General features: G+C 36.5%; 1 protein-coding gene across 6 annotated transcripts in view; it reads left to right on the top strand.

Moving 5' to 3' along the window:
• SPAST (spastin) overlaps positions 1–15,938 on the top strand; it is a 38,545-nt gene that overhangs the window by 6,777 nt on the left and 15,830 nt on the right. For 3 of the 6 annotated variants that reach the window (XM_021545457.2, XM_021545458.3, XM_021545460.2), the window contains 5 exons: positions 4,527–4,622; positions 10,467–10,651; positions 11,659–11,792; positions 12,083–12,176; positions 15,440–15,514. In XM_021545457.2, coding sequence (XP_021401132.1) covers positions 4,527–4,622; positions 10,467–10,651; positions 11,659–11,792; positions 12,083–12,176; positions 15,440–15,514 — 584 coding nt within the window. The remainder of the gene's footprint in view (positions 1–4,526; positions 4,623–10,466; positions 10,652–11,658; positions 11,793–12,082; positions 12,177–15,439; positions 15,515–15,938) is intronic. The other 3 variants (XM_021545459.2, XM_031504312.2, XM_021545462.2) reach the window with 1 other exon arrangement.

Genomic DNA, 15,938 nt, shown 5'->3' on the forward strand with positions numbered 1-15,938 from the left:
GATTGACAGGGGAGTTGCGACAACCCCCAGGAAGGGAGCCCCTTTTGTTTCCCTTGAGTTCCTAATGTCTTAAATATTTTCTGAAAAAAATGGAAGGGGACAGAAGGTGAAAGAGACATCTGTCTTCTACGCTTTTATGGGTATTTCTTGATACAGTTTTAGTATATGGAGAAAATATATTTTCCACTTACTAGGGTTAAAAGCTGAATTCTAGAGGTAATATGAACTAGGGAACAATGGAGTGAAAGTGGTTACATGCTAACAATCTTTGATAAGGTATGGCTTGAGGTAACAGTGTTTGTGTTGTGTGGATAGTGCTTCATCCTTGCTTGTATTACTTCAGTAGCAGTGTTTTTAAATTGCTTACTTGCTGTGATCTCCTGGAAAAGAAACAAAGGGTAAAATTCACAAAAAGCCCTGAAGTTGAAGTATATTCATCTCAACTATCAGAATGTGTGATCACATGCTACTTGTTTGCTTCATTCAGAGTGCAAATTGAAAGGTAAACAGATAGAATAGTGTTTATTACATCAGTTGATGTAAAGTAATGAATTATTTTTAAATTATCAGTTTAACACTTTGTTTTGCCTAGGTTCTTGTTATTTTTACTGATGATGTGCTTCATACAATGTACCTAAAAGCAAAATTTGGATAAAAAGGAGCAAGTCATGTGCCCTTTAGGAAGACAAAATATATGCTTTGGAGAGATATTTCAATGATTTTAAATCCCTACAAGTTTGATCATTAGAGTTCTATTTGAGTAATATGTTATGCCATCTAACCAACTTAGAAGTGTTGACAGCATATTTTTTATTATTTTTGTCTGCCATTTTACATGGATTTTGTAGCAATCTAAGGTAATCTAGAACTGAATTCCATGTGGTGTTCTAAACACACTTTTAGCCTGTTACTTATAGTAACAGATATTTGGAAGTTTTTGCATGGTGTAAAGATCCTTTTGTAGTTGAACTAACCATGAGGCTCTTGAAGCTATTTCTGTTTAATGAAGTGACTTTTCTTGTGAATTGAGCTCATAAGAATGTTGTCTGTTAATTCTGTGGAATTTCTCCCTTTCTTAAGTCAGCATAGGCAAGTCCTTTATTGCGTTAGCTGAAAGGATAAAGCAAACCAGACAATAATGCCAAATATTTCATCCTGCTTTCTAGAGGGAGATGTGATTGCAGACTGCCTAACTCAAAACCCATCCAGTCAAGCAGGTTACATTGGTAGCACATAGAAAGTGAAAATTAAATCGTGCTGATTAGAACTGTCCCTTGAAAGTGCTCAGTGTTGTTGGGTTTTTGCCTTTTTTTTGTTTTGGTTTGGTTTTTGGGGTTTTTTTGTTTGTTTGGGGTTTTTTGTGGTTTTTTTGTTTGTTTTCTTTTTAGTGGTGGTACATCAGTTTAAGTTGCATGACCCCGCTGATGGTGCTGTTCAACACCACTGGTGAGAGTGTGATGTCTGATCACACCCATGTGTTACCAGTCTGTCATCACACCACTGATGCCTTTCACTGTTGGAAGAGGATGGAGCTACCCATTGTGGATGATGAGTTTCCTACTTTGAGCCCTGTTTTCATACCGAGTCTAAATTATGTATCTTATGCTGTTGAAAGCTGTCCTGTGATACAGTCTGAAAGCTGAAGTGACTGCTGGTGTGTTTCAGGTCACCTCAAGGGGACTTGATGACTTTGACTGTCCATTGACCATATTGGGCTGTGCTGGCTGTCAGGGGACTTGGAAGTTCTTCCATTTGATTTGGTCCCCCATTTTTGACATGGTTTAGGGTATTTTAGTTGTGTGGTTAAATCTTGCTTTTCACACACCTGGTCTCTCCTGATTGACTGATCACCCATGTTAAAGTAATTAAATTTGATGTATTTAGAATGAGAGGAGATATATGTTTTCTATAGATAAACAGAACTTGGCAGCTTGTTGTTCCTAAGGATAGATGATTGTAATGGCCAATGCAACACTATTCAGTTTAATTCTGTTGATGTATTTTTACTTGTGTTCTCTCATTTCAGAGAGACTTTCTGTAGGGGCATAGATTTCTGTCACAAATGCCTTCCTGTGTATTTAGTGTAGCTTCAGTATTTTGACTGAGGTGTATATGCGACACATAATTCAAATATCTGTCATCAGTATCCTCTTTGGAGGGTGTTAATATTCCTCTATTCTGCCTGTGTAGATACAGCCTTCAATGGACACATTTTGGAATATTTCGCTTTCTTGGAGGAGATGGTGCTTTTTGCTTCAGGCTTATGTTACAGGGTGGCAACTTTTAGTAGAAATTAGTTCCCTTGAACTGAAGCTCCAGTGTTACCTAAATAAGGCAGTGACTGCATTGCTGGTTGCTTGGAAGGTTTATGTCAGTGTTGTATCGTGAAGGTGAAATAATGAACGAGAATCTGAATTTTCTGTCAGTGTCTGGAAAAATAGGGAGAAAGTATTTAAATGGAAAATCCTGTAATTCCCTGGAATAATATTTAAAAGCTCATTTTATTCTTGATATTCCAGAGGAACCTACAGCTATACCATCCCTAAAGCAAAGTGATGTATTTGCCGTTTGACATTTTATGTGAAATACTAAAATGACATGTTAATAGGTAATGCGATGAGAGGACTCTGAATCGAAACTGGGCAAGAGTTGGATTACATTTTTTCCTTTGGTTGGAGTTCTGGAGTTCCTGAATTCATGGAACTATCTAAGCATTGATAATTGTAGTAGAACCCTAGTGTCAGATTGTAGCATTTCCTGAATTCCTGCGCAAGCCAACTGGTGTTATTACAGTCACTCACTAGAAAGTTTTTTTTATTAAGCTCAGAAGTGTTCTCCAAAACTCAGCTGATTATCTAGTATCTTAAAAGTCTATTAATACTTAGCTTCCTGAGCTTCCTGTATGCTCTTTCCATTTGGATTGCGTGTACTGGACAGGGAGTAGCTGCCTCCTTTGGTAGTGCTATGTCTACTAAAGTAGTGCGCTATCTGCAGTCGGTCCTACTAAAAGGATTTTACTTACCCTTCTGGAGGGGAAAACTTATGAGGGTAACTTCTTGGACGTTGCGGAGCTTGTGGCTGTTTGTTAGCTGTTCTTGTGTGATTGACTTTTTTTTTTTACTCTGGCTCTTCAAAACTTTGAATTTAAAATTAAGTAAACCTTGTGTATTAATCTTGAACTTTAACTTTTCATATCTGCCTGTGACTAACAAATTTTCATTCTAAACCACATTTTGTTCAACCTGAATGTTATTAAGCCATCATTTTAACTCTGAGGTATAAGGATAATATTCAGGAAAGCTATGTGGTGAGTGATGAGGAGCAGGAAGAAGAGGAAAGGAATGAAGCTGAAAGATTAGACAAAGATCTGTAACAGGTAAAGAAGCCTAAGGAAGGAAGTGCTCATGCTTGTTTGTTGTTTCATCTACAGGCTCTGAATGGCACTTCTTCCTCCAGACAGGTTATTTATGATCTTAATTGTGTACATTTTCAGTAGAATTTGTCTGCTTTTGCAATATATGCTTTCATATTACCAGAGAACATTGGTTTTCTGCTTGGCATCTCTTTTCTTGCAGCTTCTTGGTAGTGTTATTTCTTGTGGGGGGGAGAAGAAGTAAAGAAAACACCAGGAGGGAATGAGAGAGTTTAACAGTGTATGCCTTACAGATTGGTTGGTTTTTAAAACAAGAGGAGTGTGTGTGAACTAAAGATGGGAGAGGTAGTAAAGGCCCCCAAAAGTATGGCCTAGAGGTTTTTAACTGCAGTGGGAAAAGCAGGAGTGGTAGCTGGGCTGCAGGGAACAAGTGGTCCTTAACTTTTCTTTCGTATTTGCAGTCTTAGACCTCTTTGATTTATGGTTTGGCTGTTTTTTGTTACTTTTTAGAGTCAATTTCTTTCTCCTTAATCTTTAGCTTTATTAATACTGTATTCAGGTGTTTCTGAAGTTAATCTTCCTAAAGAACATAATTTGTATGATAACTTTATTGACTTAATTTCAAGGTAATTAAATATCTAAATAGAGATGTCAAAAGACATCATTGTAATGTGTATATGGTGTTCTGCTTGAAGTTTGAAGGTTTCTGTAAAATGTTGACTGGCTGTTACTACTTAAGTGGAACATGTAATATGCAGAGAAGTGAGGACTCCTTGCACCTGATCAAAAGTAACATCTTGAGGACTTTCAGAAATGTGTTATCAACATAAAAAATTATTAAATTAAATGGACTTAATCCTGAACATTGTTTTTGAGAACTGCAATTCACTAGACTGGAAAGATTGTTGTAATTAACTCAGCCATAGAGGGTGAGTTTTAAAGCTGTTTTCAGTCATGCTCATACTAACAGAATTTTCTTACACATTTGCTGAATGTGTAGAATAGATAGAAATATTCCTTTTATCTTTAACTATAACAAAGCCAAATTTGACATTTCTGTGTTCAACATACATAAATTTTCTTGGTTCATTTTTGGTTTTTTGTTTGTTTATTTTGTCCTTTTTCCTCCCTCCCCCTCTGTTCTACTATGTAGAGAAGCTGCAGGCAGTTTTGCAAATTTCCAAGCCGCAAATGGAGATCTATAATGACAGTACTAACCTGGCATGCCGCAATGGACATCTCCAGTCAGGTGGGTTTGGTTTTACCAGCACCTATTGAGGGGATGTCTCTCCGTTCCTGGTGTGTTACAAGGCAAAATAATGCAATGCTATATTCTGGCCCCACCAGCTATAAAATAAAATTATTTATATTTCTGTTTTTAAGGGCTTTGTATAAAAATACATTCCATCCTTCCCAGCAACATCCTTTGACAACACTGTTTTATTTTATAGTATTCAGTTGTCTCTTACAATGACTGTACTAGAATTCAAATTATTTACTAAGGCAGCATTTTAGAAAATATTTCTCATGTAATATTCTTCAAGGAATTACATTAAACCTGTTTTAGAAAGTGTCATTGTTGGATATATAGGTTATATGTTGTGCCTTCATTAATTAGCTCTTCTTTTATGATATTGTGAATATGCATTAAGCAACTTTAAAATTCTGGGGGTTTTTACATCAAGAAAGTGATACTCAATTGAAATGAGGGGAGAATGATAGCAAGTCTTGTATTTTGTCAAGGAACATTGTTTTAATCCTTTCCCAGAAGACTGAACCAAACTTATTAATATAGCAAAATGAACTTTTTTTTTGTACATAAACAAGGTGTAAATTTGTGGAAGTCCAAGGGTTACCCAAAGTACTGAATGCTTGCAGTTGTGGGATCCCTGATATAGTGCAATGAAAGTTAGGCTATTAGCAGGTGTCTGGATTTCTTAAATGGTTGCTGCTTATGCTTTTGTGCTTGCTTTTTCTTTCTGGGGTGTGGGGTGAGGAAGTGTTTTTTGTAAGAACATAATTGTAATACACCTTTTTTTCTTAAAAGCAGGGTATAAAGGTGGTTATGCTTCAATCTGCTAATCATCTTGATGTTGTTCTTCCTTTATACATGTGTTTCCTTTATACATAGTGTTTTCATATGGACAGCTCTGATCATTTAAAAACACAAAGTAGATGACAGGGTTTCTTAGAAAACTACAAAATCAGTTTGCAGGCTACTTCAGATAAGAGGACTGAGAAGGTTGAGGTATTGCAGAGGTATTGAGCCACAGGGCTCTGGCATAAGCTTAGTTTTCTATCTGTGGAAAGTATTACCTGCCCTGTTGCCTAACAAGGTTGGGCTTTCTAAAAGTTCAGGATTTTATGAAATATGGTCATTCTTAGTTTTCACATAAGCAAAGTGTCTTTTTGCCCATTATTTGGTCTAAAATTACATTGCTTTCTTTTATTTGCCTTTAAAGGCCAGAGTTTTCACAGATGTTTTTGCTTCATAATTTTGTGTAAGATTCTATTCTCACAGCTAGGTTACACATTTTTTATATTTCCAAATGTTACTGATTTGAGACTCTTCGTTCTGTCAAGATACTATTTGTGTCAGCCTTCCTGCCCAAGTTACTTGATTGTAACACAATCCTGTCCCTGTCTTCAGCATTTGTGGTTTCCAAACTTACATGAATAGCTAGAGATTTTTCTTGGAAGTTTATTTTCCGCATTTGTACTGAAGTTTTTCAAGACCTTGTAGCAGTAGTATCACCTGCCCTTCAGTTGCAGAAGGCTATGCAGTTACTTGTCTTAAAATTAATAGCAAGTAGCTTTGATCCCAGCCTTTACTTGGAAATAATATTAATTTAATATTCATCATTCTTCTTCTCATAGCAGTCTTAAATTAGATATTTTTCTCCCTCAAATATCTTTGTTTTCCTTTGCATTGTGGATTGTTTTCTTTTTTTTCAAAACAAGCTAAGCGAAGAGAGTATACCAGTCTTGCCAAAGGCAGAGTTTGAGTTTTATGAACTCCTTTACTAGTCATACAATACCTAGAGTATTACAGTAATTCCAGTGTATACCATTCTATGTGTAAATCCCAGCATGATGGATGGCCAGAGAGAGCATTGCATTTCTATTGCCTCAACATGGATATTGTGCAGCTAGCTAGTATTTTATCTCATTTTTCACATGGAAGGAGTTGCTGGCCTGTCTTTAATAGTAGATATATACTGGCAATGTTTGTCATGGTGCAGAAGTTCTATTTTTAATACTGAAGTTGTCAGAGGAGTTCCCTGAGTAGAAGAACAAGTAACAACAAGATTGTTTTTAACAGCTTAATTTGACAAAAGCAGATCTTTTACTGATGTGAATCTGCCAGTTCAGAAAGGAGAGCAGCTGTAATTCCTGGCTTGTGTAGCTGTGCTACCATTAAAAACACACAGCACGTCCTTCTAAGTGCTGGAGCTTTCTGTTAAGTAGCTTTTATTGCTTGCATCTACCTGTTTGAAAAATCTGAATTGAATTTTTGAAGAATTATGATTTTGGGGGCTGTTGTGAATGCTTATCCTGAATAATGACCGGTCTTGCAATTGATGCAAGTTTAAAACAGCAGTTTAAAGTTTTTTTGTTTAATTGCTTTTTTAAATGAAATTACATACATAAAGTTACAGATAATTTTAGACTGGTGGATTTTTCTTCCAACTTGGTGTCCACAGACCGTGTACAATAACTTGTTTTAGTCCCTTTATCTTACTTCTCAATAGGCATATGTAGGTAATTTCTGAGGAATATTCCCTGATGATTTTTAAGATGTCACAACTGAAGGCTGGAAATTGTTCTGCGGTACTGGAATCGCTGCTGTTAATTTGAATTTAAGCTTTCTTTTGGATGCTTTAGAAGTTAGAGATTAGTAGAAGCTTGTTTATTGACATGTGCTTTAATCTGGTTTAAGTGCAGAAAAGAAAATATAATGGGTTTGCTTTTTAGAAATATAAAGAATGTTGTTATATTAAATAAATGAGCTACAACTGCATAATTTTAAGATTGTTTTTGCATTTCCAGGTATTTAATATAATAAAGTTTCTCTTAGATTTATTCAAAGATATTTGTACTTTAAAACCAGTTTAATAAGTATCCATATTATGTAATAACATTTAACATTTTTGTCTGTAAGGGAGTCTGAAATTGGGCACCTGTGTCTGCATCTTACCACAGTTCAGCCAGTAGAAAACCTCAGACAAAATTTTGCTACTTGCTTGTTTGTAATTTGTGTTGTGTGCGTATTTGGATGGCAGATTAAAATTGCAGGGATACTTTCAGGACCAGGCAGCTATTATGTCTGTGTAATCCAGTGGTGTTAGCCTGGAGCTATAAAGTAAATTATTCTGTCCAGAATTAGAGAGTAAAATCAAACTGATTAACCATCTATTACTATTCTATGAATATGTATGAAGTACGCAGTTGAATTGTTCAGTGTTTCAAATACACTTGAGAAAACTCCGTGATGTCTCTTTGTGATTAAAACATGTTTTAGGTACTTCCTTACTGTTTTTGACAGAACAGTGAGGCATTTGGCAAAAGGTTGCTGGAGATATTATGAAGGCATCAGTCACTGGCTATGTATTTCCAGTCTTTCAGTAGATAACAAATAAAAATGGGTAAGAAATGTGTTGGGGAGGGTTTTGCATTTGTTATGGCAAATTATATATTTTGCATAATGGAACATTAGGAGCTGTCTGATGTGTGATGTACACTTAAACACCTCATGCTTTAGAAATAGATAAGCTTTAGATAAACTTTAATTCTGAACAATTTGATACTATTTTTATTTGTTACTTCAATGAAAATTTGTACGTAAAATGAAGCTTCCCTCTGGAATTGACATTCAGCAAACAGCTATGTTTAGGAACTGTTCATCACTGCTTCTTTATGTGCTACCCATCAGGACTGACAACAAAACATGTAAACTTATGGGTCTTGAGTCCTGGAGGTGCAGTTAGAGTAAATAATAATTTGTATTATTTGTAATATTTTCCCTTCTTTCCTCCCTTCTGTTTCCAGCTTCCTGAAATATTCCTTACCTGTGCAATTTTATGACGCTCAAAATTGCAGTATCTGTGTATTGTTCTCAATGTGTGGGAGCAGTTCTGGGAAAGTGAGGTAATGGAGCAGCATGTTAGGGTGAAGGACGTAGAGAAAAACTAATGTAGGTTTTTGAAGCCTTCCCATGTTGACTTCAAGCCAGCTCTGCAAAGGGGATTGAGGTGGACTAAAAAGAACCCTGACCAAACTGAGTGCCACCTTTTGATTAAATTGGACCAAAGTGCTGAGTAGCAAGATATATTCTAGCTAGATTCATATCCTGCTTTTTGAACTTGAAAGTCACTAGGTATACGCAATTTTAAGGAGTTTTTGACTAGGAAATTCCTGTGCAGGAATGATTAACTAAATGTCCAGCTCTGGGGTTGTGTGTGGTTTAGTCAGTAGTCAGTTTTGGTGGTTTTTCTTGGTTTTGTTTGTTCATTTGTTTTTAAGAAGAAACATATTACAGGTAAATACACTCAATTATATTTAGTCAAGTTGCCTTGTTTCTTGCATATTGATGTATCTGCACTGTTTATTGTGACTCCAGCAGAGTTTCTGTAACTGTAAAAAGGGGTAGATTGGTGACTGAAGAAGGGCTTTAGAGACTTTTTCACTGAATTACAGCTACCTGCAGGCTTTGTAGAGATTAGGTCCTGGAAGTATGTTTAAAGTGTCTGAGAACATAGTAGTTGATCCTTCTTTGAAACTGTTTGACTGACATATTCTCTTGAGTTTTTTAAACACATCATTTAAAATTACAAGGCTTTTTACTTAAAGTATTTTTTAGTGAACTGCAATGTTATAAGTTAAAAATTCTTTATAGAGAATTTTCTAATTATAATTTCCTTAAAAATTAGAGTTCTTGGCCTGTTCCTTAGCAGGTTAAATTGAGTTGCAAGTTTCTACAATCCTAGTGAAGACACTTGCAGCTGAAATCTGTTTTGAACTTCCTTACCTCTGATCGCCTATTTCTCTTACCTAATCAAAAGACTCCTTAATCCTTTTGAAAGGATATATAATAAGACAGTATTTATAGTTTCCATTGCAGACAACAGTACTGTACTAGACAATTTACAGTAGTGTGTTCTCACCACAAAAAAATACCCTAATCTAAAGCTGTGCTCTAATAGTTAACCAGCCTGACCAGCCCGTCTACTTGCTGTATTGCCTTCTTACCTCTTAATCTGATTTGATGTTTTACACTTGTCATTTCTGTGCCAAGGAACTCATATATCCCATGGAGAATTTAGTCATCAAGTGCTATTTTGTTTACTCTGGACCAAAATGACTTTTTGTAGTTTAATGGCCTGTGGCAAATATTTCAAGTTTATCTATCACATAATTTGAGACTTTTCTACTTCATCATGGAGGTGAATAAGTTGTGTGAGTGGAATGTCTGGTGATGTTTAAACATATTTTAAAACATAATTTTTAATGTAGGAAGGTAAGCTGCTTTGGAGTTGTCCATTCAAAATTTACTTACACCTCGAGATTTCAAAAGTGAAAGATAATTGAAAGAAAAAACAGCTGACAGTGACTTGCAAGTATAACTACTACTGTAATTTTTCCAGATTAAAATGCTTGGTGAAGCTTCTGTTTGGTTAACTGGCATCCAATTAACTAGCCTGCTAACATCACTTAAAGAATCAATATTCAGAATCTAAAAGCTTGAAATTTGGGGGTTATTGTAATAGTTATTTTTAAGAGTTCTTGGGAAAGAAGACAGCAGAAGACTTTGCATTATAAGGAATAGATGGTTCTTCCCTTGATAATGGGACTGAGTTATCTCTGGCTTTTCTAAGATGGCTAACTAGGGTTCATTTTGAGAACTAAAGATTAGAATTTTATCTGTAGGTGAAAGCAGCAGTCAATATCCCTTTAAAAACACCAAAAGTCTTTAGAAATGTGTGTTGTTCTATAATGCAGTATTATGTGTTTCAGCAATTCTATCTTCTACTTGCAGTTGATGGTAAGAGTACGACTGCTGCAAATGTTCTTACAACACTGGTTTTCTTTATAGAAAGTGGAGCAGTTCCAAAAAAGAAGGATCCCTTAACACACACGAGTAATTCCCTTCCTCGTTCAAAGACTGTTGCAAAAACTGGATCCACAGGCCTTTCAGGTCACCACAGAACTCCCAGCTACAGTGGGATATCATCATCTGTGTCTAGACTAGCGCCTAATCCTACACCTTCAGCTCACAAGGTATTGTGGGGATAAATATGGAGGTATGCACTTGAAAAATCAAGTGTAAATTCCAGAAGCAGCTTTGGATTTAATGCCTTAATTGCAGTATTGTAGCAGCAGAAAGTTTTTTGAAAAAACTGAAACTCCAAATTTTTAGCCAGGCCTCTTGAGGTATAGCTGCAGAGTGGATTTTAGAAATTGGAGGACATCAGGTGGGTGCATGGGCAAAAGGATTTTAAGTACAATCACAGTGATAAATACTACATGTTTTTAAAATTGCATGGGAAGTTGAGTGAAAGTTACCTAGAAGAAAAATAAATGCTACTTATAGTATGTAAAACATGGAATGAAAAACCTCTTATTCCAAAGCTACAAGATTTTTTCCCCCTAGATGTTCTTCTCTTTCAAAGCATGCATGCATGCATGCATGCAGAGGTTGTTTTGCAAACACGTTGAAAAGCAAATTGTAGTTAGGCTGGGACTAAAACACAGAAGTCCTATAGTAAGAATATGGAAAATTATAGCATTTCTGTTGACCCATCTTGTTCCCTTCCATCTTTATTACCCAGTAAAGTAGAATAAAGAGCAGAATGGGCTGAACATAACTGTTCTGTTGAAACATTATTGCTGCTGTAATATAATATGAAGACTTAAGTGGCCTGTCTAAAAAGTATTACAGCAGTAGATGTTCTTGCTTATAGGTGTTGAGAACCTGAGATGGTTTGTGATGCTTATTTCCAGAGTATGCTGGGGGAAAATACTGTAGTTAAATAAATGAATTATCAAACAAAAAAAAACTCAAACCGGAGACCCTTCATCACTGGAGCCTAAGGTATCCTACTCATGGCTGACTAATATGATAGTATGATTTGTAGTAAAATACAGCAGTAGAATATTGGGTATTTGTTAACATGCTATTTTACTGGAGCAAATGAAATGTAGATCTTACTTTGTTTAACACTATGCTTTCAAAGTATTAATCTGGGTTTTTGGGTTTGTTTTTTTTTTCCTTCCCCCCTCTCCAGGCTGCTCCTAAAAACAGTAGAACAAACAAGCCTTCTACTCCTACCACTGCTCCTCGAAAAAAGAAAGACCCAAAGATATTTAGAAATGTGGACAGCAGTCTTGCTAATCTTATCCTAAATGAAGTTGTTGATAGGTAAGTATGAAGAAAAGTAGTCTTTTCAATCCAGTAAATCAGTTTTGCATTCAGTACAATCTTGGTCCACTTGGAATGAAATTAGTACTTTGTTGGGTTTTTTTGAGGATTTTTTGGTTGGGTTTTTATTATTGCTTTGGCAAAATAATATTTTAAAACACTTAACAATATAAGTTGTAGATTTTTTCAAAAGGGTTCTGTATAAATAGTGAAATGCATTAAATTAGTCAGCTGCAGCTGAAAAAGTGTCTCTCATTGTTAGACTAATTAGTATTCCATTTCTTTGTTAGTGGGCCAGCTGTCAAATTTGATGATATCGCAGGGCAGGAACTGGCTAAACAAGCTTTGCAAGAAATTGTTATCCTTCCTTCTCTTAGACCTGAGGTAAGCAACTGGGTATTATTATCAATATGTGACAGGATTAAAGAAGTGTACTGTGCTTCACACATGAAATGATGATTCTTGAATCCCGTTTTTACTGATTATGATTGCTACAAGTAGCTGTGGAGTCCTAGCCATCTTGGAAAAGGATTTATATGTTAAAATAGTACCATGAAATTCCTTGTCTTCTGCTTAATTGATGTTGCAGAAAGTGACTGGAGCAAGAAAAAAAAGAAACTCCATAAAAACTCAAGCCCAAATAAAGTCAGCAAACCTCAAACCCCTAAAAAAAACAAACAAAAACAGAACCATAATACCCCCACAACCCATAAAACAAACAAACAGCCAAAAGCAAACAAGCAAAATATGTCAGTGTTTGTCAGGCTGACTGTTCCAATAGCTATAGCTGTATGTCCAACCCTATATGGCCATGTAAAGGACAAAGCCCAAAACTGGAAGGGTGAAATGGGGGAAATTTGTGGAGGTAAATTAGGTGATGACACTATCTGTTTGGAAAAACGTTATTGTTTTTGACCAACATCCTTCTGTCAGGATGTTGGTCAAACACTGAATAGCTTATTCACAGATGGAAAGGATACCAGAAGTGTAGTGAACAATCAAATACACTGAGATGTATAACACTTGAGGGCAGATTTTCTCTCTACTTGGCTGTATGGAAGTTAATAATTTAGGCTTTTATTTATCATAGATGGTACCTCAACTACTGTGACTGCCTAAATTCAGGCCTGGTCTGCATATTAGTGGAATTCTCTGCTACTTTTAAGAAAAAATTAAAGTGGTCATTTTCTTAAGCTGAACTTACTAAAAGTTGCAGTATTTCTGAGGCAATTATATGCAGTGATTTTCTTCAGTGCTCTCATGAGATCTCAGCTAGAGTGCTGTGTCCAGTTCTGGGATCCTCAGCACAGGAAGGGCACATGGACCTGTTGAAGCAAGTCCAGAGGAGGAGCAGCTAGATGATCAGAGGGCTGGAGCACGTCTCCTATAAGGAAAGGCTGAGAATTGGGGTTATTAAGCTTGGAGAAAAGAGGGCTCCAGACTGATCTTATTGTATTATTTCAGTGCTTGAAGGAGACCTACAAGAAAACTGGTGAGGAACTGTTTACAAGGGCAGGTAGTAACAGAACAAGAGAAAATGGCTTCAAACTGAGAATAGGTTTAGATTTTGATATTGTGAAGAAATTATTCACTGTGAGGATAATGAGACACCATAGGATGCCCCACCCTGGAGTTGTCCAAACCCAGATTGGAAGGAGCTTTGATCAGTGTGGTCTAGTGGAAAATGTTTCTGCCCATGATAGGGAAGTTGGAAGTAGATAATCTTCAAAGTCCCTTCCAACCCAGCCCCACTTTATGATTCTATGATTATTTAAGAAAAATTGCCGTTTGTACTTTTTGTTTGCTTGTGGGTCTCATTTGTTACATGGACAGGTGACTGGAGTTGCTGTGTGGTTTTCCCCTTAATGTAGCTACTGGTGTTGAAGCAGCATAGGGAAGAAACCTTAAATCTGGCATAGCATCACAGAAATACAAGCTGTAAGGAGAAAAAAGCTTTGGGAACAAGGGTGTGTGCTTAGATGTTGTTATGCAGAAGGAAGATGTCATTATGGCATCTCTGTTACTACACTGCAATAGTATGTCAAGTGTGTTGTTCAGTGACACCAACACTGAGAGCTGGGTGGGAAGGATTTGGAGATGGGAGGCTTGGAGTAGCTTTTCCAGTAACATGGTATCTTCAATAAGGTTGTCTCATATTACTGTAGCTGGCATTGGGCCTGACCTTGGTGTAGGCTGAGATGTAATAAGGACAGAGAATCCCATGAATTTTTAAACTTTCCTTGGAAGTAGAGAGGGTTGGTTATATTCCTTATAAATGAGCACAACAGATGTGGCAACTATAGAGGGATGCTTAGTAAATTAACACTAGTTCAGTTTTTGATCTTAATGAGTTTTGAACTTAAGTTCATATTTAACATATTTAACAAGCCAGTGGTATTTTTGTAGGAGAGCAAAAGTTAGGTACATAAGCAGGAAACATTGGCTGAAACCATTTCAGTGGTAGGATGCTAATGAAACACTAGCAGTTCAGACCATGTTTAGTATAATTAACCTGTTAACAAAAACTTGAAAAGCTTTGTGTATCTCAGTAATAAATATCAGTGCAGCTGAACTGTAGGTGATGATCAGTGTGAGGAGGAGTTACAGATTTGATCTGGGCTGTGTGAAAATGGTGGAACTCCCCAGGAATTATATCAAACAAAAGAAGTCAGGCAAAAAAAGCAGCATGGACAGCAGAAACATTGGAGTGTTCACTTAGTAGATAGCTGGGTAACTCCTTCTAGGGATCACAGTCAAGCACAAATAAAATGCTGTGGATGATGAAATAAGAAAGAAAACACATGTTGGTCAGTCATGACAGAAATACAACACTGGAAATGGAGCTATTTGTTGTCATGGATATTGTGGAAAGAAATGCCTGCAGACAGTGCAGGATGTATATGAGATACCCTCCTATGGCTTTTGCTTGTTTATTGGAATTATTGGAAGCTGGAAGGGAGAGGTGAGTATGAGACCAAAAGAGAAACTCTAAAACTTTTGAGGAAAGGGGTAAAGATGAAGTGCTAGGGAAAACAGGCAGGAGTAGTAACTAAAAGTTATGTATTCTGTGAGAATTTGTAGACTTGCTTGCACTAGGTGTGGTGGGAGCAATTTTATAGAGAGGAAAGATGACTCTGGTGCAAAGTGAGTGAAAGGAGATGACTGTCAGTAGCATAGAGAAAGCAGGTGGTTGTTAAGTAATATTTTAAGAAATTTTGTTTAAAACGTGTCTTCTGAAGTTTCATTTAATAAGAAAAGATGGAGGTCTTCCATCCAGAGTTAGTAAGAACACTACTTTAGCTCTCCTATTGTACACCTGCATTGCTCCCTTTTTAACTGGAATTGATGCTTTAAACTTGATAGGCTAGTCTGTCATGTAGAAAGTGTTTTAAACTGCTTGCACAGTGCATCCAGGCAAGAACAATTACAAAATAATTTAGCTGCTGTGTGGGAAACAATAGTGGTGTGCATTAGGTCAAGTTAGTAACAGCGTGTAGTTCTCTCAAAGCCTGTACTGTTGTGGCACTCAGTGCTACTGTTATTATCAGTGCTAGCCAGTGTCCTCAGTCTTAAATCATTCTCTTACAAAGGTAAAGCAACATTTTATTCAAGTCCTTGATGATAACTTAAGATTATGTCCTTTTCAGTTATTTACAGGTCTGAGAGCTCCTGCACGTGGTTTATTGCTGTTTGGCCCACCAGGAAACGGGAAGACAATGTTGGTGAGGAAGTTACTTCATGCATGCATTCCTGGGCTTAAAATGTAACCACAAGGGGTGGCTTTCAGGTTGGGGCTTGGACTAATAAACTGTACACTCTTACAGAATATGTATTACGGTGTGATTTTATATATAAAAGGGCAAAATTGTTCTTAACACTGAATTTTATGGAGGGAATTGTGAAACTGGTCTCTCTTTAATTATTTTCATTATGACATGTAATATTTTAAAACTTAAAACCAGCAAGTCCAGATTTCATTTTCAGAGAGCCCAAAAGGAAGTGGCTTAATTGTTTTGTACAACAGTGTTTAATCAGAAATTATCTGCTCTCCACTGAAACATACTAGAAGTACATTTTGGAAATGAGGAGGGAGCACAGTAGCAAAAAAAGGGATTGTCTTACTCGCACACTGCTGTGCAAAGAATG

This window comes from Lonchura striata, chromosome 3 (assembly GCF_046129695.1).
Source record: "Lonchura striata isolate bLonStr1 chromosome 3, bLonStr1.mat, whole genome shotgun sequence".
Taxonomy (NCBI): Eukaryota; Metazoa; Chordata; class Aves; order Passeriformes; family Estrildidae; genus Lonchura; species Lonchura striata.